Source organism: Epargyreus clarus, unplaced genomic scaffold (genome assembly GCF_041222505.1).
Source record: "Epargyreus clarus isolate Ecla_fem2 unplaced genomic scaffold, WU_Ecla_fem_2.2 ptg000026l, whole genome shotgun sequence".
In the NCBI taxonomy this organism is placed as follows: domain Eukaryota; kingdom Metazoa; phylum Arthropoda; class Insecta; order Lepidoptera; family Hesperiidae; genus Epargyreus; species Epargyreus clarus.
In genome coordinates, this window is record NW_027332233.1 from 16,196,023 (window position 1) to 16,218,147 (window position 22,125).

Sequence of the window (22,125 nt, forward strand, 5' to 3'; positions counted from 1 at the left end):
GGTCAAATCATATACCTACCTTGTCATACGCCCTTCATACGCCATAATATTCACCAATACCATTATGTTTTTTTTTTAATAGTTAACATATTTTGTTAAATAAAGCTACATAATTTTATTACCAATTGCATTTATTTCAATTATTATGTTGCATTATACTAACAACATTGCATACATATTCTGTGGTGATTTTAACAAATGACACGACTGACAACATGACAGGTGTAGGCTTCTGCAGTTTGCTCTGTTGAAGTTTACTGTCAGTGTCAAATCGTTTCAACCTCAACCAGCAGCATCATCTCGTCTCGAGTCTGTCATTAAAAATTGTCAAGTAGTTTATAAATCAGCGTTACTTATTTATTTTATTTATCAAATGTTGAAATATCGGGAGTGTGCAGTATAGTGTAACAGTTAAATTGTCGAGTGATCGTGTTATTTTGGTAGAAACATGTTGAATGTGTCGGTATGAGCGAGATGAATTCCAAGCCACCGATTTATCATGAGAAACAAGTCAAGGAGCTGTGCGCGCTGCACGCACTCAATAATTTGTTTCAGGTAAGTGGTGGTTACCGGTTACGTGGAGGCAATGTGACCGTTTCACGTTAACGCGACCGTGAGCGGTAATTATCGTGGCAAGGTTAGTAAACAAATGGTTTGCTGTACTTATTCACGGTACGTCCGGAGCTGCTGAAGGAATCTTGAAAACACACGTCACGCACTATAATTACAAACGTTTGAGTTATACTTTATCAGCTTCTTTCAAGTCAGGCACTGGCTTGGTAACCACCTGTAGAAAAAAATATGATTTAAATTTTCATATTTGCTAAAATCTATTTTAAATATGTACTCCTTTATTTAGCTCTGACCTGGTTTTACTTGTATTGACTTAATTCCAACTTTTGGTCTGAATACAATAATTTATAGCGTTTAGGGGTCTCCTCCCGTGTCCTTACATAGGCAATGATTATTTGACAAATAAAACTGTGTGGTCTGAAGTATATCCAGCTCCACTTATTCCATTACCTGGGTTTGTTATTGTTGATGAAACATGTTTTTTAAAGATGTGTGTTATGGGATTTCTTGCCATACTTGAAACATCTTGCGAAGTGGTGGTAGGTGACATTATTGGCATTCAAAAAGAATTATGTATGGTTCTTCTTTGAATAAAAGATATTGAATTTCAATGATTAATCTTTTAAACATGACCTTATTTTCATTGAACAAATTTTAGACTGTTTATTCGAAACACTCCCCTTAGCAGTTTTGCTGATAAATTTCACTGACTGACTAACCTTTTTTGTTTTTTCACTATCTATGTCTATACCACTGCTTTCGGACCTGCCAAAATACCTACCCATTTTGTATGGTTTTAGTATAAAAATAAAATTAACACTCATAGGGATAAAATCTTTTGAATAAGTATTCAAAAGAATAGAATATGAATATTATAATTGAGCAGACTTCACCTACAATGTTATCATAACATATGTGGTATAAACATTATTTTTCCATTAGTATAAATCACCAGTGGAATTAGTTTGCATATGATTAGATAATTAGTTATTAATTTGTGTACATATGTGAAATATCACATATCATGTAACATTTAGATCTATTAGAATTGCCTACTAATGACATACATATCAAAATTCTAAATTAATTAGTCATCAATCTCTCAGATTGAGAAAGAATTAGGCTAGTTGGTAGTCCACTACTGTGGCCAAATGCTTCAAAATTCAGACACAAATTAACAGACATTGTATATTGAGAACAATATGTTTGTGTACTTCTAGTTCCATCTGATGTTTCATTCTTTTTCTAAAATTACAATGGGTAGTATGAAGATTTACTTGTGTCAAGTATTAACTTTGCATGAGTAGTTCTCAATTGAGTAAGTTGAATATAGTTATAAAATAATGATAATGAAATATAATGACTTTAATGTGCATACCTCAGTTGAGTGCATCTAGGAGACTATTAGTCTACTGAACCACAATATATTATGAATATGATGTAGTGTAGAGATTGAGTAGTATCAAATTAAACCTTGTTTTAATCTAATGTCAAATGAATTTTGTTAGCTAGCATGGTGAATTATGGTCTAAACCCCTATCCCTTTGAGAGTAGTTCCATGACCAGCAGTGAGAGAGTTATGAGTTGGTGATTCTCAAAATATTAATGAGTGTTGCGTTGACTGGTGTCTTTGGGTTATTTTTTTTTTATAATATAGGAGTAGTAGACGAGCATGCAGTCCACCTGATGGAAAGTGGCTACTGCCGCCCATGGACACCTGTAATCTATCCTAGATAGGATTACATATACCTGAGGTTGGCCACAGATGCGCCACTACCCCTGAGGACTAAGCTGGAACGCCTGAAACGAAACACTGCTGCTGCCTAACACTGCTGTTATTAGGCAGAAATAGGTGTGGTGGTGGTGCCGCCAGAGTCGAACCCGACTTTATTCTCGTTTTTTTGTTCTGTCATGAAACAAAGGTTACTCTGCAATTGAACAATTTGATTAACTTGTAAGTCCAGTATTAATCTTGATCTTTGATTTTCAGACACGTAATACATACTCCAAATCCGAGTTGGACACAATTTGCAGCCGGCTCTCCCCGAACGTGTGGATCAACCCCCATCGCTCCATGCTGGGCATGGGCAACTACGACATCAATGTCATTATGGCTGCTCTGCAGAAGAAGGGCTGTGAAGCTGTCTGGTTCGACAAGAGAAAGTTAGTTTGTGTTCTATAAGTTAACATTTTTGTTTTTAAAGAATTGCAACTGCAATCTTCTAAATCACCTGTTTTTAGATAATGTTGTCATGGGAACATTTGCTAACGATACAGCCATCATGGCCTCAGATGTCTCACCGCATAACGCATCCAATAAACTGCAAGTCAGCCTAGACTAGCGCATTAAGGCAAATGAATCCAAATCTGTACAGGTTACATTCACGATTCGCAGAGAGACCTGTCCACCTGTAACTATAAATGGAGTCCAAATTCCACAATCTAATGAAGCTAATTATCTTGGCATGTATCTCGATAGACGTTTAACCTGGAGAAAACACATTTATACAAAGCGCCTAGCATTAGGACAGCCGATCAGAAAAATGTACTGGCTGATCAATAAAAACAGTCAACTCTCAATAGAGAACAAGTTGCTACTTTACAAAACCATAATCAAACCAATATGGACCTATGGAATTTAGCTGTGGGGAACAGCAGCCAACTCTAACTTGGAAATACTTCAAAGATTTCAATCTAAACTATTAAGAATGATAGTAAACGCACCTTGGTATATAACAAACACAAGACTCCACCGAGAACTGGGCATTAGAACCATTAAGGAAGAAATAAGGGACAAAATATCAACATATAAACTTAAGATAATAAGTCACCCAAATACATTAGCATCCCATCTTATGGATGACATATTTCCAAGCACAAGAACACTTAAAAAAAGAGTAGTCCAGGACCTACTCAAATGAGATTTTAGAGGGCATGTCACAGGACCTGTGCCTCGCATTATTATGTGATATTTCACTCGCCCTAAATATTGCTGAATGTCCATAGGGACAGATTGCAATAGCATCTGGTTTAAAAAAAAACATATTTACATACTCTCAGTTTAATGTCTTTTAATTAATTATGACTGAATATCATTCATGATCAATTTGCAATTAACTTTCAGAGACCCTGGATGCCTGGACCTGTCGAACATCTGCGGTTTTATCCTGAATGTGCCGTCGGACTACAAGCTGGGCTTCGTGATGCTGCCGCTGCGCCGCCGCCACTGGATCACCATCCGCCAGATCCAGGGCAACTTCTATAACCTCGACTCTAAGCTAGAGGCACCGCAGCTCATTGGCAGAGTAAGTCGACTACTGGTTTATTAAAAAATGTCTTATAAAAACATCTACCTTTGTTCTGTCTGTTTCGGTGTAATCCATAGTAACTACTGTGGAAGAACTTTGGCCTTTGTCATAGGAATTAATATGCTTTGTATCCTGAACAATTATGTTGTTTGTACTGAAGAAATAATATTTAAACTGTATATTTAAGTACGTATTTTTTGTTGTTTTCACATTGTCATTATGTTGGATGTTGGTTAAAATTTTGTATTACCAGCAAGAGACATGAACTTTTGTTATAAACATCTTTTCCTATTATTATTTTGATATACATTATTTTACCCTGTTTCCTTTCAGAGCAGTGACCTCATAGCATATTTGAAGGAGCAATTAGACAGCAAAGAGAAAGAACTGTTTGTGGTTGTGAGCAAGGAAGTAGAGGAGAAGCAGCTGTGGATGCACCAGTACGCGATCCACACCTCCCGCCTGCCGGACAGCCCGCACTCCGAGAACCACTCGCAGAATAACTGCGAGAGCCCCCAAAACAGTCTCACAGATGGCTATGACTACAGAAACCGCGACGCGGAGTGCCTCAGACTGAACGAAGTGAACTGTGTTGCCAGCATAGAAAATCATTAACTTCTAATCAAGACTCGGTTTAAATGATCGTCGTGCTGGCACAGTTACAAGCAATTATGGGATATATAACCCTCGTGCATAAATTGTGGTTATGTAGCTGGTCGTCGGGCGATCGTCTAAACTTAGTCTTGAATGAGCATACCTCGCCTTCAAGCATCTGTGTTCATTTATGTCGATCTGTGTGTGAATGACTTTCTTGGGAATTTGAAATGTAGTTTAAGGGTTGCCGGCTGTAAAATACTTCTGGTGCATTTTGTGTGTGCCATTTATTTAAGATTATGTGTTATTTTTGGTGAATGTTGCGGCTATTGTGGTGTGCAAATTACGTCAACATTCTTAAACGAATAACAGCAATAATTAAAGACTTGAAAATCTAGAGAGGAATGAAATTGATAAGTCTACTTAACTGTCGCTATTTAAGGGTTAAAGTACTTGTTGTATGTGTGCTATATGCATGTATGTATTGTATTATATGTGATCGTGCACGCAAAAGTTTTCAATGATATTGACCACCGACACATGGGCGTCGAATGTTGTAGTAAATACACCAAAGGAATGTCTAAGCATAAAACCTATTAAAATTCAATGGTTGATTTACTGAGTAGCGGCTTTTAACATTAAAATATTTTAATTCAAAGTTTAAATCCTCGTCGACGTTCATATGTTGGTTGTGCACTTTTTTATTTATATTTTTTTAAATGAATTTGGATTTTAAAATAACAGTCAACATAAGATCTTAATTTGGATTGTAGATTATTCTGTTAATATGATGCCATTTTAAAAGTTTTAAGCAATTCATTAGTGAACGCTAGATGTGAGAGTTTTATTTTATATAAAATGACAGTATTTATTTAACCAATCAATCGTGGATTTAAAACGTAGTCACTTAATGTCGGATTTAAATTATTTCGTAAATTATTATTCAGTGCAGTTACTGAATTTAAAGTATTTGTCACCTAAATGCAAAACATTGCATCATCGCGATGACCTTTCAAAAGTATTTCAGACGCCGGATTGGTATATAGATTAAACGTAAATAATTATTAAAAGTCAGTGCTCATTAACTTTTAACTGATTGACTTCACATAATAACGTCCTTGAAAACGTTACCAAAGTTTCCACTGCAGATGTAATATAATCTATGCGATAAAGGTTAAATTCAAATGTTGCGACTTGGTTTCTAAACATTTTGAATCACATTAATAGGGAGAGCGGCTAACACCTGATGTAGATGGGTCCCGCCCTGTGTGTGACCTTACAATGATTAGATCCAACCTGTTGGCTCTAGTCTAGATCCTGATCTATGCATCTGTAAATATGGCAGTACGGTGTGCATCGTGATAGCGCTCCTAGGTGCTGAATCAGCCGCTTAGCCCTTTAAACTTCAGATTTGAGCATTTTATAATACATTCTTGTAGACAATGGATTTTATATTAGAAATATAATAGACTATTTCTTCCTTTTGGCATGTTGCATTTGCATATTGCCTATTTAAAACAAATATTTAAAAGTATATTACATTAGTTTTATTAAACTTTAGATTGTCCGTCTAGTTTCATTGGCTTTATTTAGAAAAAATATTTTTCTATTGAGCATAGATCCTTTATAGGTACTAGCAATGCTCCATTTTTCAGTATTACGCTGGCAACACTCAAGTTGTTGACGTACTTAATTTTGTGTATTGTTTTTAATATTCTATTATTATTAATAATTTATATATTATTATTGCATCTTGTTTTCGTTTTGCACAATTTCGTTTATTGTTGTTGTTTTTTGTTTAAATTTAGGTGTCGTTCGGGTCGACGAAGTAGTTATTAATTACGGCCTAAATATTAATTAGTATAAGGTTTCGTCTCGGAAAGTTTCTATATACTCTGAATACTTTTTATATCTTTAGAATGTTCAACGTTTGTATAAATATATTATATGGTGCGGTATTCAAAAATTCGTGTTTGTCGTGTTTAGCGTTATTGCGTGAATAAGGATTTATTACCACTCTTAATAAGATTTGGTTGTGTAGCGAGAAAGGCAAATTAGAGTAGACTCGTATATATAAAAGATAATGAGTAAAATTTTAAAATTAATGAGTAAAGATTGATCCACGATTGTCAGCCAGAACGCATTAAGGTTGTGTGTACATTTAGGTATATTGTCTCAAGTGTTGCCATACATTCTGAAGAGCGGTAATAAAATTCTATTTACTATAATATTAAACTATTGTCTTGTTACAGTTTAGGTCATAACATTTTTATATTTAGAAGTGCACACATAATAATAATTTTGTTGGGATAATCTTTGGGTAGAGGTGGTCATTTCCTTAGAATATAGAAAATGTATATGTACAAAACGCCTAAACAGTTGCGTAAAATATAACCCTTCCCAATTTCTGAGTAGCCTGACTATGAATGTTTAAAAGAAAAGGCTACTGTCCAAATCATATGACATAACTATATAATAGCATCTGCTCAAATCGTCCTTAACTATTATTTGTAATGATTAATGAACATAAAATATTTTCGGAAATCCTTAATTTGACTTGTAAGGGCATTTTCACATTATCTGTGTACTATAAATTATAGTAATGATATCACGCGACAATTCATTTGAATTGTCGCGTGATATCATTACTATATGTATTTACATATACATATAACTACTCCAACATTTGTTTTGAATATTTATCAAAATCTGAATGGTCCTATCGGAAAATTAAAAATGCTCAAAAGAAGGCAGCTAGATTATATTTTTCAAGTTGTAAATTAATTGTACACCCAAATAAAGTATTGCATCCGTACTTTTTAATTAGAACTTAAAATGAAGTACTAATTAACAATTTAATATCTACATTGAAGTGATTACTACTTAAAGGTGCTCTATTGTTTTTATGTTAATTGTAGTAAACTTTGTATTTCAATGTAGATGAACTATTTAAAATCATTTTTATGTAATTAATTCACAACAAAGTAAACATAATTCAATACTGCGACGAAACAGTCGCGTCAAGCCAAATGATATAACCAAACTGTAAAAATACAACAAAGAAGAATAAAAAATAGAAACCAAATAAGGTAGTGTTAAGGTCTTCAGTATGTTCATAATTTGATATTCGATTATACTACAATTAGTATAGTGTACTCAAAGCACAATAATAATTTTAATACGCAATCATCACAAGGCACGTTCACTTTTATTTGTTTCTATACATAATTCATTTGTCGCTATGCGCTCCTATAATCGGCTTCAGCCGCGTTACAAAAATACCGGATTGATAAGAAAGAAGTCGTTTTCACTTCTCGTGGATGTAAAACTACTTAAAACCTATGTCGATTCTGTGTGTGTAAATAATTGTAGTCTTAGTTCGAAATCTTGAAAATGTGACCAAACACCTAAAAGGATTATCTTTAAAACCGAGTTATTCAGTTCAATATTATGATGTCAAGATATACATATATTTATCCCTCTTTTAAATTTCACCATAATTGTAAAATAACTATGTATTGTTTTAAAAGGACAATAAATTTGATATGATTATGGTGTTGGGAATTAGAAATCTATCTAAAATTATCAAATCGGTACTTGTCATCCTGAAGAAAATTAATTTGATTATGGGGGATCTACAAGCTTATCATTAGATCAGTAATCTGTTTCATGACTATATCACCATAATATTATACCATATGTGTTTAAAGGACAAAGGGAAATATATAAAAGTATAAATTTATAATGTCTTTTTATGAATTTATCTGGCCAGTCAAGTGTTTTTGTTTTATAAACATATTTTATATCAATTAATAGCTTAATAAATGTAAACGATGGCTTCTTTACGCCGGTGGATGTGAACGTTGCCTTATATTGTCTTAACGAATGGCTGCGTTGCAATTGGAACGATCGTTTTGATTCTGATAAATTTAAGTCTATTTTGTTGTAAATAAATGATATTTTTCCAGAAAATAGAAAGTGTGATGAGAACTTGTGTTTTATTTTTTTACAATTTATAACTACATTAGAATTACAATAATGAAGCAATTAACAGAATCCCCTACATTTTTTTTAATAAATTCGCTAGGAAAGAAATCGTTCAGTAGTTTCGGGACTAGAAAAGGGGCTACGTTATCCCCTGCCTGTCGTAAGAGGCGACTAAATGAATCGGGTCGCCATAGCAAATTGTATGACTACACCTGCTCGCAACAACTTCAGAGCGGACTAGCAGTTTGGCGCGGACCCTAACTAAGTAATAATAAGTAACTAAGGAATTATCATAATAATTTTCTGAAAAGCTCGCGACTATACAAAAATAATCAATACATTCGTTTTTATGGGTTTCTACTGCCTAGTTTTACAGATTTTTAGTTATCTGAGGGATATAAAAGGAGTTCGTTGGTAAATAAAAGGCAATGATAAGAGAATTAATTTATATCGTCGGTGCCTGGCGGGCGCGTGCAGTTGTCCTGCTTGGCGAGCACGAGGCGGTCGGGGTCGAGGCGCAGGCGCTGCAGCGCGCCGTAGATGTGCGCGCGCGCCGCCGCCTCCAGCTCGCGCGCGCGCCCCAGCACCCACATGCGGTCTGGAATATGCATTTTTAACAAACTTGAATAAAGAAGGTTCTGTATTCGACCGTTATGTATGTATGTGAGTATAAATGTAAGCTTGTATTTCTGCGTTTGACTCAAAAACTATTAATCCAATTTGATTGGTGTTTTGAATTTTTGAAAGCTTATAAAAACTACTGATATTTTCATGGTAAGTATGGCTAAGTACTTCTGTCAAAGGAAGAAACTATAAAAAATGATGGTAAAAACAGTAAAAAGATGATGGTATGTCGTCTTCGAATGTAACTGAGTAAAGTAGTACAAGCTTGCAATATAAATCTTGAAGGTCGGGAAGAATATAGAAAACACCATTACATGGCAAAGCTACCTAATAGTTACAAACATAGGAAACTAACATTCATTATAACCTATGTAGATTTCATACATACATATCCTATATACATTTAAATGTCACATTAGATGTAGGTATTAATTAATTATGGCCCTACGTAATGTAAGAACTATAAACATTCGGTGATTATTGTTTATTGTTATAATATGTACATACGTAGGTATGAAATTACGGAAATTAAAGCATAATTACATCTATCTGACGAAATGTTCAATACTATTTTGGGCATATTGTTTAAGATGTTACTCTTACCAGAATGCGCGATGCTCAGATTGGTGCAGGACCAGATAATGGCGAACTGGTCGTAATCGGTGAGTAGAATATTGTAGTGTCCAGCGCCGGGCAGGAGCCGCCCGATGATGTACGGCATACGGTTGTTCTGCTTGTACCGGAACGCTGACGACCCGTTGTAACTCGGGATGCCCAGCCCGTGAGTTGTGGATGGACTGCCGGTCCTAGAAATGTGGTGATATTTAGTTATTAAGCCTGCTAGGAGAAATTTGGAAAAACGTAACGTACGTGCTGTTTACTGCAGTAGGTCCCTCTATAACATTACTATGGTTTTATTAGAAAAGGGTGAATCGACACAAGCATAAGGCTTTTAAACTTAGTTCTCAGAAGTGGCAATGCATAATGTGTTATTGATGTAGAAAGTATCATTAACTAGTTTTTGCCCGCGGCTTCGCCCGCTTTTAAAAGAAAATAATATTATATACTAACATACATAAAACTGAAAATTCGTACCTTCAACTTTGCTAAAGATCTTCACTTGATCAAATGCATATTTTACGATTCAATCCTTACTAATATCGATTAAAATAATCGATGTTTTGGGTCCAAAAGATCGATTCTCCGATTAATCGATCTTAGATCGCCATCCCTAGTTCCCGTGGGATTTCCGGGATAAAAACTATCCTATGTCCTTTCTCGGGTCTCAGACTATATTTGTATAAAATTTCATTAAAATCGGTTCAGTGGTTTGGGCGTGAAAAAGAGATAACCAGACAGACAGACAGAGTTGCTTTCGGATTTATAATATTAGTAAGGATTTAAGCAGTGACGGACTAAGGTCGTCGGAGCAACCTTAGTCTGCTAATGGTTTTACGTGAACTTAATGGCACTTCCGTACTTAAAACATTGATTATCCTATACTGCTGATATAATTATTGGAGTTAAACTAACCATCTGTTTACTGTTTTGACGGTGATGAGCAGAAAGTCGCGCTCATTCAGCGCCACCTCCAGCTCCGTGCAGCTGGACGCTACTTCCATCAAGTAGAAGGAACGCTCCACCTCGTACCATGTACCCGCCATCTAATAAATATTGATATTGATTAATAACATTTATAAACATGTACCTGATCGAACAACCAATAGTGAATCCAGGAATTTTGTTAAGGTAGGTCGAGCCTAGCTAAGAGTAAAAATGACTTCTGTGAAATACATCGAATCGGCGGAAAAAAATCTGTCTGTTTAGTAACCATCTATATGACGGACTTAGGTTCAAAATTTTGTATTCTATAAATCTCTCAGGTATGCAGGTTTCCTCACGATGTTTTCCTTCACCGTTTAGCAATTATATATGATAATTAATTTCTAATACGCACATACTCGTAACTTTGAAAAATTAGAGGTGCGTGCCTGGGATTAGAACCTCGGACCCCTCGATCGAGAGGCTGAGTTTCTTAACCACTAGGCTATCACTGCAAAGAATGGATACTTTACATTAAATAATTATTAAAGTTACCATAAATTTAAGTAATCATAGTCCCTTAAAATAAGAAAGTTAAATAAGTAGGGATTGAAAATGTCTAAATGCAATTTAACTATAAGTAGGTAGGTATAGATTTTGCGAAAATTTGGGTAAGAATATAAATAGGAAGTTACAAAGTTATAATACAACAAAATATACAGAAATGTAAACGTTGGAAGACTTCGTAACTATCGCTTCAGTCTTGAACAATTGTTGTATTTGAAACGGTAAATAAGTAATAGTTAATTAATCTAATTAATTTTAATTAACCGCGGGCAGTAGGCAGCCCTGTTATTTGAATTTCGACCTCTAATGCCGGATGTCCGGTTTTGAGCCTAAACTCTCCAATCAGTTGAGAATAAAACGGAAATTAGGTGTACTAGTTGTTTTGTCGGTGAACGATAAAATCGTGAGGAAACATACGAGGAGACGGAAAGTACTCCACAAAATGTTCAAACATTTGTAAAGTCCGTTGACACGCAGTTTTTGAAGTGGCTTAATCCATTACATTCAGAGAGGAGTTCTGGTCATAGTTGATCACAACTCCGTCCGACAACGGATTTTTGATTAAAATCTTCATGTCTTACAAAACGATACATTACTATAGGGTGTTTTACGTTGTTCATCGCGGCAATGATTGACTAAATAAACCTGCTATAATTTTGGCAGTTTTACGAAAATATATTGAATATATTAGAAAACACTTTTGTTTACTTTTCTACTTTCACGCGAGCTAGGTAACTATTATAATGATAAATAGATGCAAAACTTCCACTCGGACGTTGTAAGGTTAAGGTCGTTTCGAACTGATTAATTAAACATTTTCTAATTAATCATTTAACATTCAAAAGGACATAGAAAGTCAGCATTATTTTTTTAGTAGGTAGTATAACACTTACCTTGAAATCGACTCTGTCTACTCATAGATTAGTACCTCATTGCATTATACTGTCTCTATCGTAATGGAACATGTGTATAAAAGTGATAGGTATATGGACTGATGGATTTTGATAAATAAAATCATTGAACTTACCTTCCTTATGTCAAAGTTGAGTAACTGCGGGTAGATAGGACAACTACCGAGACCAGTACTTATCACAGCTCGAAACATGCACATTAAGAAAAACACTAAGAAAAAAATCCTGGTCGCCCCCGTCACTCTAAAATCTCCCATTATCCCGAAGAACTAAAATAGGTTTACGTAATAAAGTTAATAATTAAGTAGATATTGAAGAAATACGGGGCTTCTATTTTGTAAACACAGCCATTTAAAAAACTACGCCACACGACGCCGGTCGAGCCCCCGCTTCACACTGAAACATTTGACTACAACTGAATAGATGATTAATATTCATTACAAGTGCCCACTAACACTTCGTGGGATTCGTGGAATCTGACATTAGCAGTGGTTTTAAATCAGTGGTAAGTTTAATTAGAAATGTGATTACATAGACCGGCGTAAAATACAATAAAACACATAGAAAATATAAATACCCGATAGGAATATAATATGCAGCAACGCAAACAATTAATAGTTATTATTTAATAACGATAGCATTCTCAGCATTGCTGAACTAACTTGTACTGGGATATTAAGTAACTAGCTGACCCGGCAAACTTTGTACCGCCTCAAAATATATTTATCAAATATATTTCATATAAAATATAGCCTATGTTACTCGTGGATAATGTAGCTTTCGAATGGTGAAAGAATTTAGAAAATCGGTTCAGTAGTTTTTGAGCCTATTCATTACAATCAAACAAACAAACAAAGTTTTTCTCTTTCTAAAATTAGTATAGATAAATAAGGAAGGACGATCGATTTAAATTTCTCGTGTCGTACGCGTGTCGTCGCTTATAAACAGTCACAAAACACGTGGAAACTTAATATACAATTTCAGCTGCGTAAGTGACAGTGCAAAAGTAGTCACAATGTCTTTCAATTACTACGTAGTGTTTAATATTTATGAAATACGTAGTATATAATACTATAGTAGCTGTATTGTCATTGTTAAAAATACCAACAAGTCCGATATTTTTTTACATCTATTTTGTTGGTGAGAGAGTAGTTAAATACAACACAATTCTCTTGATGGCAGTAAATATTTAAAATGTGGCAATTAATTTAAAACAAAAAAGATAAAATTTAACAGATTTTTCATTTATTCAGTGTTTAACACTATATTTACATCTCGGTAAAAGCTATCTTAGCCACATAAACCAACAAGTTTCTTATTTCGATAATTTTAATTAGCAAAATTAGCACAACACTTTTTAATAAAAAACATATCGATGATATTTACATACAATATAGCATATTTAACTTATAAGTAGACTTAAAAACTATGCACTTTGAGTGAATATAACGTACAAATAGCACTCGTTTTATATACATACCTACATATATTTTCCGTTGTCTATTTTTAAATCAAGGCATTTTATATGAGTGGTCAGACGGTAGCAATATCAAGAAAGCCTCTTATCTAATAAATATCATTGGATTAAAATTATTTCAATTAAAGAAGGTAGGTCAGCAGTTAAACCATTTTGACTTCAAGGGTCGTAATAGTGTGACCATGATCGTGGCATATCCCGTTTAAATAACTTATTACCATCAAAATGTAAAGTAAAATGAGTCCAACGACCCTTTGACTTCTCTGCGTTTGTCGGTCACTGTGGGCGTGTAGCGATCGAAAACAATCATTATATCGTTAAGCAAACGGTAATTATTGCGACAAGTAGTGCGTTTTTTGTGTTTTTACCCGTATAAGAGAGAAACCAGTATAGATGTGGACAGGGTGTTAACTGAACGATCTGTCAGCCAGTTACTCAAAATGATATATCAAAATATTCTATAAATCATCTTAATGCATTATAACAACAACAATACAGAAAGTTAAAGTATATATTTACAAAGTTATACTTCTTTAAATTAAACACCAGGTGTGACGTTAAAATATTGCTATGTCACGTGGAAATAACATATTCCTGGTAATCCCCGCATGTAATTCATTCGGTATTCGCCGAAAAATAAACATTAATTAACATTTTAAATTCTGATTATTGATATTCATAATTATATTATGTACTTACATGTGTTACTTATTTACTCTTTAACGTAAAAATATGTACATACATATAATCATAGATTGTAACCAGAAAATATAACCAGTTTTGTCAAATGAAATTGTCACTGTCATCTATTTACGTGTTTGAAAAATATTGAAAAAAAAAGTTTTTAGATCATTTACGAATGAAACGATATTTGTCCACACTTTTTTCTATTTTGTGTTTTTGCACCACTTAACTGCGCATGTCGGCATTGTTCCGCGTAAATTACACCATGCCAGCTATTAAATGGGCGACAGAAATGTCAGCCGTTTAATGGCTTCCTTCAATTACAAGACGGTGAGATATCTATACTTATCTTTGCATATAATAAGTATTTTAAATGAAATAATCTTTATAGCCAAATATAATTCGAGTTACGCCGAACGCACGTATTTCTAATGTTTTTTAAACCATTTCATGAATAAACGTGAGCCTGCCATCACCACTTGATATTGAGGGCGATGTCGTTCTTCTCGACCGCGTGGTAGGTGGTGTGCAGCATGGCGCGGGCCTTGTCGGAGTCCTGTCCGTGCAGCCAGTGCGCGTACAGCTGTCGCGCGAGCGGCGCGGCGGCGGGGCGCGCGAGCGGCAGCTCAGCGTACATGGCGTGCAGCTGCGAGACCAGCTCGCGCGCGCTCTCGCCCAGCGCCGGACGCACCTGCGCGCCGCCGTTCAGACAACCTGGAACGGTTCATCGAATATTATCAAACTACGTGCAAGATGGAGCTAAAACTACATCACGAGTTTAATGGAGACAAACTTTTCCGAGGCGCTCCAGCTTAGTCCTCAGGGGCACCGGCGCACCTGTGGCCGACCTCAGGTAGGAATATCCAATCCTATCTGGGGTTGATTACAGATGTCTATGGGCGGCAGTAGCCACTTACCATCAGGTGGACTGCATGCTCGTCTGCTACCCCTATATATAAAAAAATATATAAAAAAGTCGTATTCTAGTCAATTCACGAAGAGCGAACAAGTGTAGAATCCTTTAACTTATCATCCAAAGTAAAATGGCGAGGAAAATAATGTTGTACTCTTAGTCGAAAACTCTAAGAATGGTTTCATTGAAGCGTTACCTCACTTTTAAAAGCTTCAAAGATAAGGATTTCCTAAACTTATACCCTATTCCTTATGCCATCATATCATCGAGGGTAACCTCAAAACAGCAATAAATATTTCTGAAAAATAAACAGAATCTGAAAGAGCACGAAAGTAGGTAATTATATGAACGATCGAAACAATAGGAGCATAAAAAATACACACCTGATGGGCACGCCATAACTTCGACGTAGTGGTACGGTGACTTGCCTCGCTTCAACTTCTGCACAAGGTTCTGAATGTTGCGGAATCCGTCGGCGATCGCGAATTTGAGCACCTCCTTGCCGTCCTTCTCTAGCGTCACTTCCCGGAAGTCGGGGTTCCTGAAAGAAGATTATATAAACTTTACATAAAATTTGACTGCATTGTTCGTAATTTAATTTGATGTTGTTGTTGTTCCTGCTACATTGATAACAGATAGCGAACCATTTAAGACCACATTATATGAGAAATTTCATATCACAGGAACACAGTTTATACTTTAATAATTCGCAAAGTAATAATAATATCTTTAGTGATTTCACTATTTTTTTTTTATTTAGGTAGGCTTACTCATCACCATCGATATTTATTGCTTGCATTTTTAATGTTATAATATAGTACGTACATAGCTTTTACAGGGAATTGTTTAAGATTTCTAGCACAACATGAAAACAATGTAAAACGTGTATAATGTATATGAGGAAAAAGGAAGTTTAACGTAATTTTCAATGCATGGTAATGTCATCAAAATTTGCATGCAAGACTTATTTGCAGAATACGATACTCATTGTAAGCTACACTTTAGACCCTGTACAATATGTAATTGTATTCAATGTAAATAATAAGCACATAAAATACATCTATATACCTAAATTTGTATACCTGTACTACCTGTTTACGTTTACATTTCCCCTACTAAGACTGGAAGTGAATTCTGCTGTTCATGAAGATTTGTGATCAACTGGTGGCTTCGTGCATGTGCTTCTCCCCTACCCATAACACAGTAGCGCTTAATACAGCTGCAATATGCGTGACAACTCGCGGAACGTTCTTCTTCCGCCTCCGCTGCGGGTAATCTTTTGTTTCAAATCTCACAAGAGAGCAGTCTTGCGGGATTAAGTAGTCGCTGCGGTTTCGTTGTACAGAAAGAGTTGTGAGAATCACGACACAACGGAAATAAATCGCGCCGGGGATACGGCGATAGTCATTCACCTACATTTTCATATTTTTACATCTTTCCGCGCCTGTGCGCGAAAGCGGAAGAAAAACCCTCCGCGAGTTCTGCGTCGTCTTCGTTCGTTTGTTTCTCGTGTATAACGAGTATACATTAATTTCATTCGCTTATGTTTGGACTTGAAAGTATAGTTTTTTTTACGGAGACTAAAAAATGTAGTTACCCAAGAGTTCGGTCGCTGTAAAGTACAGTTATTTTAAATTTTAATCGTTTTCCGATCGATTTGTAATGAGAAGCATTACCTCGTATTTAATGCTAATTACTTATGTTAAGTCACTGCGTTTGTTTGCTAATTAACTGGACTTTTTCGAAGTAAGAAAGGTGTAAAGGTGGATAAATGTGGACATGCTTACATTTTTTATGTGATTAAGGATGCAGTCCATTCATGACAGGACTCAACTGACAAGAGGACAAGAGCTCTTTTTTTGTTGATTACCTGGAGTAAATGGCTCACAGGGTTGTTGTAATAGTTCGTGTAAATAAAATTATGTGTTTTGATTCACGTGCTAAGTGTCATACACGTGTATGCCACTGTACAACAATATTCATAGGTAATGCGTTTGTGGCGATCTCAGGATCCCCGGTGACGAGCGTGAAGTCTTCTTTTTTACGAACATCGATAATCAATGTAGTTTAAGTGCCTGTCCCTTACAACACCCTTCCAACTAGAATGCCCCAGCCTGGACACTACTGTAGGCTGTGCCTACTTTAAATCATCGCTCTTTCGTTACGCTTTAGAACGTGGAAACAAGATAAGTTATATAGTAAATACGATGTGCTACAATTAATTATAGTGTGTACATACGTTTATGTTTCATTGTATCTAATTTAATGTTAGTTTCCGTTAATATGTTTACCGCTTGGGACAAGCGGACAAAACTTTTGTACCAACTGTGAAGAACGAAATATACTTTTCAATATGTCCGTAGGCCGGGTGCTTACGACAGAATGGGGTCAGAGGCGTGCCGCGCACACCCATTCAACACTTGACCCTTATTGTTTGCAACTGGAATCTTCTAGAGATCAGCTACGTAGCGACGTTACAGCTACTTTATTATGCGATGTGTCACATGTAATTTATTACAAATGTGTTTTTTTAATGAATTAAAAATGGCAAATGATTATGTACTCCATGTGATGGTAAGTAGTTATAGTCACCTATGACACATCTGCAATCAACTTAATATAGGATAAATAGATACCCCCTGAGGACGTTCTAGTTAGAAGGCCTACTGAAAATATCTCAAACTTCCCAAGTTCTAAGCGATGTTGATTCTATTGGTTTGTCAAATGTACACAAAGTATAGTAGAAATGAGTATGAGCTCTGTTTCATCAACATAATCCAGTTTTCATTTTTTTTTTTTAAATAGCTTGCATCTGCAGATGTTTATCTATCGATAGCGTGATTCCTGTGGCGCCATCTGTTATCGAGTTGCAGCAGGTGAAAATATTAACCTTGGAATAATAAAAACATAAGTGTAATATGGGCGAAGCTCGCGGCTTGTATAGAGGCATATAACGATCTACAAAATTAAACGGTGTTATGACTGACAGGTTTGTTATTATTCGACTTGAGATGCCTATTAATCCGTTACGTCATGAATCCACCAGCGTTGGACCAGCGTGGTAATGTAAGTTTCGGGTCCCCTTTATTTGATGGGAAACCCCAAAGCACACCGTCATACACACCTCAAATTCTTATAAGTGAGTGGCACATCCGCCTCCCCGAAGAGCTGTTCGGCGGCGGCGCTGAACACGTGGTCGGCGTACCCGCCGGAGCCCGAGCCGGCGTGGCGGTGCAGCCCCGCCCCCGCGCCCCCCGCACCCCCCGGGCCGGGCTCACCCCCCGGGCCCCACGGCCAGTCCAGCTCCGCGCCCTCCACATCCGCGAGGGACTTGTTGCTGCTCACCAGCATTTGTTCTAGCTCGACTGTAAGAATATTTTATACTATATATACTTTTAAAATGTGATGCATGCACCACCTGTGTCGATTTATAAAGTAGCCTAAGAACCTAATAGAATGTTTGTAGATAAATGTGTGTTTAAAATAAATAATATATGCAAGTTTATAGGATGTACTCGTACTGATTTTTGCCTCACAACAGCACTTTTAAACAATACTGTTGGTTTGAATAAAGTATAGAACATACAATTCATTTTATGGTATGTGACCAGAATGATCCCAGTCCAGTTACACTATTATTAGATACGTACGTTTGCGTACTTATTAGATAAGCAGTTCCAACTTAATTTTTAAAATAGCAGCGCATCTGCAACCGACCTCAATTAGCACTACAGCAATAAACAGTATAATAAGTCTAATTGCACAATCGTATGCTGCGACAGTTTCAAATCCAAAACCACAATCCCATTAAACGTAACTCACTAGCAGTTATAACACAGTCCACATCATGACAGCTGGTGATATCGCTGTAGAAGTCCTCGCGCGAAGCCTCCAGCTTCTTGTCGTAGCACGGCATGACGGTCACGTGGTACAGCTCGGGGGCGGACACCTCCCGCCGGGACGCCAGGTGTTGCTTTACAAGGGAGCCCATGATCTGTTGCGGGGACTTCGTGCTCGATATGTACGGTAGGATGAAGCTGCCGTGCGTCTTCTCCGCGTAGCACACCCAACCTAGGGTAAATCAAAGTTGATATTTGATATTGTACTTATAAATGAAAGTGAATCTTATGTCTATGATTTAATTGTAACATAAATTTTCAGGCTCAAGTATTTTTTTATGAATGAACTGTAATCGAGAATGCAGTAAACCTGGTAAGGGAGGTCACTACCATACATTGACATCAACTGGAGGATTGGAGGACTGGAGCATTGATGGGTGGCATCTGTCAATTCAGTAATAGGTGGTGGTGATGCTTTGGCCTTTGAACATGGACCAATGAAGTTTCGATAATGTTATTGTGCTTTAACATTTGTCACTACTTTATACTACCAAATATTTTTGTACAATATTCAAAAAACATTTTTTGTCATTACATTACATACCTGGACAGGAGCTGGCGAGCATGGGCAGATGCTTCCCGTTGGGGTCGTGCTGGTGGTTGCGGTAGCGCTGCACGAACTCGCGCTGCGCCTCCAGCAGCGACAGGTCCTCCGCCACCGTCATATCCAGCACCAGGTCTGCGCCCAGGCTTCTAAAGTAACCTGAAGTGGCAAAATATTACAATATTATTAATTGGAGATGTTAGAACTCTGTGGTTTGAACATAATATAGTGGTTTGATTCCAGAGGGTAAAAAATCGAATACTTTCAAAAGTTGACTCTGTAATCTCAACTATAAGACACTACAAAATTTACCTGCAAGTTTTCTGGTAGCTTCTTCAGCACTGAGTTTGTATCGAGCAGCGAGCGACAGTGTGGGCTGGGGTGATATGGATATAACAACCAAACTCACATCTCTAGTGATACCTTTGGTGTCAGTGTACTTGCGTTCTGAGAAAACCCTAGAAATAATGTTAAGCATATGCTTTAAACCGTAGAAATAGGAATTCTGTAAACTGAGTAGATAGAATAAAAAGACCTATAAGCCATAAACACTTCACTGCAAAGTATAATATAATACTATCTATCTATCTAATATCTTTAAATGAGCAATTCTTGTATATAAATATATATGTACATATATATCAACAATCTCAGAAATGGCCCCAACAATTCTCTTGAAATTTTGTATATTAGGGGTTTCGGGTGCAATAAATCGATCTAGCTAGGTTTTATTTTCAGAAAATGTTGTTTTATCCGTGTTTTCATTGAATAAAAACCTCCTACAATAAAAACCTAAAAGTCAATTTGAACTTTAATACCATACTAAAAAGTTTAATTGTTAGTGGACAGGTTCCGGGAAGGCAAAACAATTGACAGACCCGTGAAGATTCAACTAATAATGGTGAAAGTTTGATTCGAGCTGCTTACGATATGTCAATTGATTACAAATAATGCAGTTGGTTTTCCAACCCGTGAACATGCAACATACGAAACATGCGAATACCATGGATTTTCTAGATTTAGGCCCCAAATATTCAAGGATTGGCCTTGTGACATGTTAATCATTGTGGCGAACGAATTGGAAAATGAAGACGTTTAAATTTAAATGGTATTTGGAAATGTTCGCAATAAGAACTTCCTCGCCTTTATGGTTCTGAAACACTGCTCAAATGGTTTCAAGTCTTAGAATGTTTGATCTTATGAAAATTACAACATTTATAACAGTGTTAAAGAAAATATTTAGTTTTTATAACGTTTTTTTTTCTGAACCACATCAATAATATACCATAAACGCATAAATATACCTTAGAAGCTCTTCTTGACTCTGTCGTGTGACCAGCACACTCTCCGCAGAGGTGATGCAGCCGCTGCAGGCCAGGCAGTCGGCCAGCGTGATCTCCACCTTCTGCAGCTTCTGCTCCTTACCAGAAGATACATCAAAGTACCCATCATCACCTATTTTTATCTTAGATCCTGTTTTTGTTTTGGACTTCTCTATTTTCACTGGTTTTATACATTCCTGGAAAAGTATAATGTATTAGTTTATGTAAGTATTTTATGCATTCAAACTGTAGTATAAGAGTATTTGAAACAAGTACTGAAACACTTGAGGCCTGAAGGGCAATCTCTCTAAGTTGTTATCATTAACAATCATTTAACTTAATAGGAGGCTTTATGTGTAGATTAAAAGTATCTGACATACATTGACTACTAGCCGGTAATTTGTTAATCAAGCTGCATTCCAGTGCCATGTTCAAAGTCCAACTGTGAGACTTAAAATCGTTTGCAGCTAAATAATTGGTCTGACTGCAAACTACCAACCAATAAAATACGTATCATTATATTTGGGCTACTTATCAGATTAACTTGTTCATTTCCTTAAAGATAATCTCGTTAGGTAGTCAGTAACATTGTAGTAAAAAAAATAACAAGATATAATGTTCGCAGTTTTGCTTAACCTCATAAACGAGACTGATCCAGTTTCTCAGTTCCAGACTCTAAGTTTATTTAAAAAAAACTTAGAGATTAATAGGAATGGACCAATGCACATCTTAATAACGCTGGTCGTTAAAGTATTGATCATTGCATTCGTACATTTGATTTTGTGGAAAAAAAACAATTATTTCAATTAAAAACAAAGGCAATATAGGTTATATGGAGCTCACTTGTGACGGAGTAATGAAATCGTCAAGGTCAGTCAATTGCAAGGCTCCGCTAAATCGTGACGCCATTTGATAATCTACTAATATTTCCTTTTGCAATCACAAAATAAGACACAATATTAATTTTAATAAATAATTACACAAAAACACAATTTTTATTTACGAGAATGTGACATTTACAACTTCAAAATAATTGACAGCCCGACAGCTGACTTTGACATTTAGAATGTTGCAACCATAATATCACGGAAATTGCTTACATTACGGGAAAAAATATATAATATTAATTTGTTACATTTCTTTACTATTAAGGCCCTACAGTTCGGTACAGTTACTCCGA

General features: G+C 36.0%; 3 protein-coding genes across 3 annotated transcripts; 1 reads left to right on the forward strand and 2 right to left on the reverse strand.

The window, feature by feature from the left end:
* Positions 1 to 241: 241 nt before the first annotated feature.
* On the forward strand, positions 242 to 7,092 carry Josd (Josephin domain containing). Its single transcript, XM_073087696.1, has 4 exons — positions 242 to 555; positions 2,564 to 2,736; positions 3,698 to 3,878; positions 4,215 to 7,092. The coding sequence occupies exons 1-4, from the start codon at positions 466 to 468 to the stop codon at positions 4,494 to 4,496; spliced, it is 726 nt and encodes a 241-aa protein (XP_072943797.1). The 5' UTR covers positions 242 to 465; the 3' UTR covers positions 4,497 to 7,092.
* Positions 7,093 to 8,849: 1,757 nt separating this feature from the next.
* LOC140753245 (apolipoprotein D) lies at positions 8,850 to 13,200 on the reverse strand. The gene is made up of 4 exons (XM_073087725.1): positions 12,223 to 13,200; positions 10,620 to 10,750; positions 9,690 to 9,892; positions 8,850 to 9,060 (listed from the first exon to the last, which is right to left on the reverse strand). The coding sequence occupies exons 1-4, from the start codon at positions 12,361 to 12,363 to the stop codon at positions 8,903 to 8,905; spliced, it is 633 nt and encodes a 210-aa protein (XP_072943826.1). The 5' UTR covers positions 12,364 to 13,200; the 3' UTR covers positions 8,850 to 8,902.
* Positions 13,201 to 13,332: 132 nt separating this feature from the next.
* Positions 13,333 to 21,992, reverse strand: LOC140753243 (probable cytosolic Fe-S cluster assembly factor GL21135). Its single transcript, XM_073087724.1, has 8 exons — positions 21,789 to 21,992; positions 20,928 to 21,142; positions 19,936 to 20,081; positions 19,624 to 19,782; positions 19,003 to 19,251; positions 18,305 to 18,545; positions 15,564 to 15,721; positions 13,333 to 14,981 (listed from the first exon to the last, which is right to left on the reverse strand). Exons 1-8 carry the CDS (start codon positions 21,852 to 21,854, stop codon positions 14,740 to 14,742), a joined length of 1,476 nt encoding a protein of 491 aa, XP_072943825.1. The 5' UTR covers positions 21,855 to 21,992; the 3' UTR covers positions 13,333 to 14,739.
* Between the last annotated feature and the right edge of the window lie 133 nt (positions 21,993 to 22,125).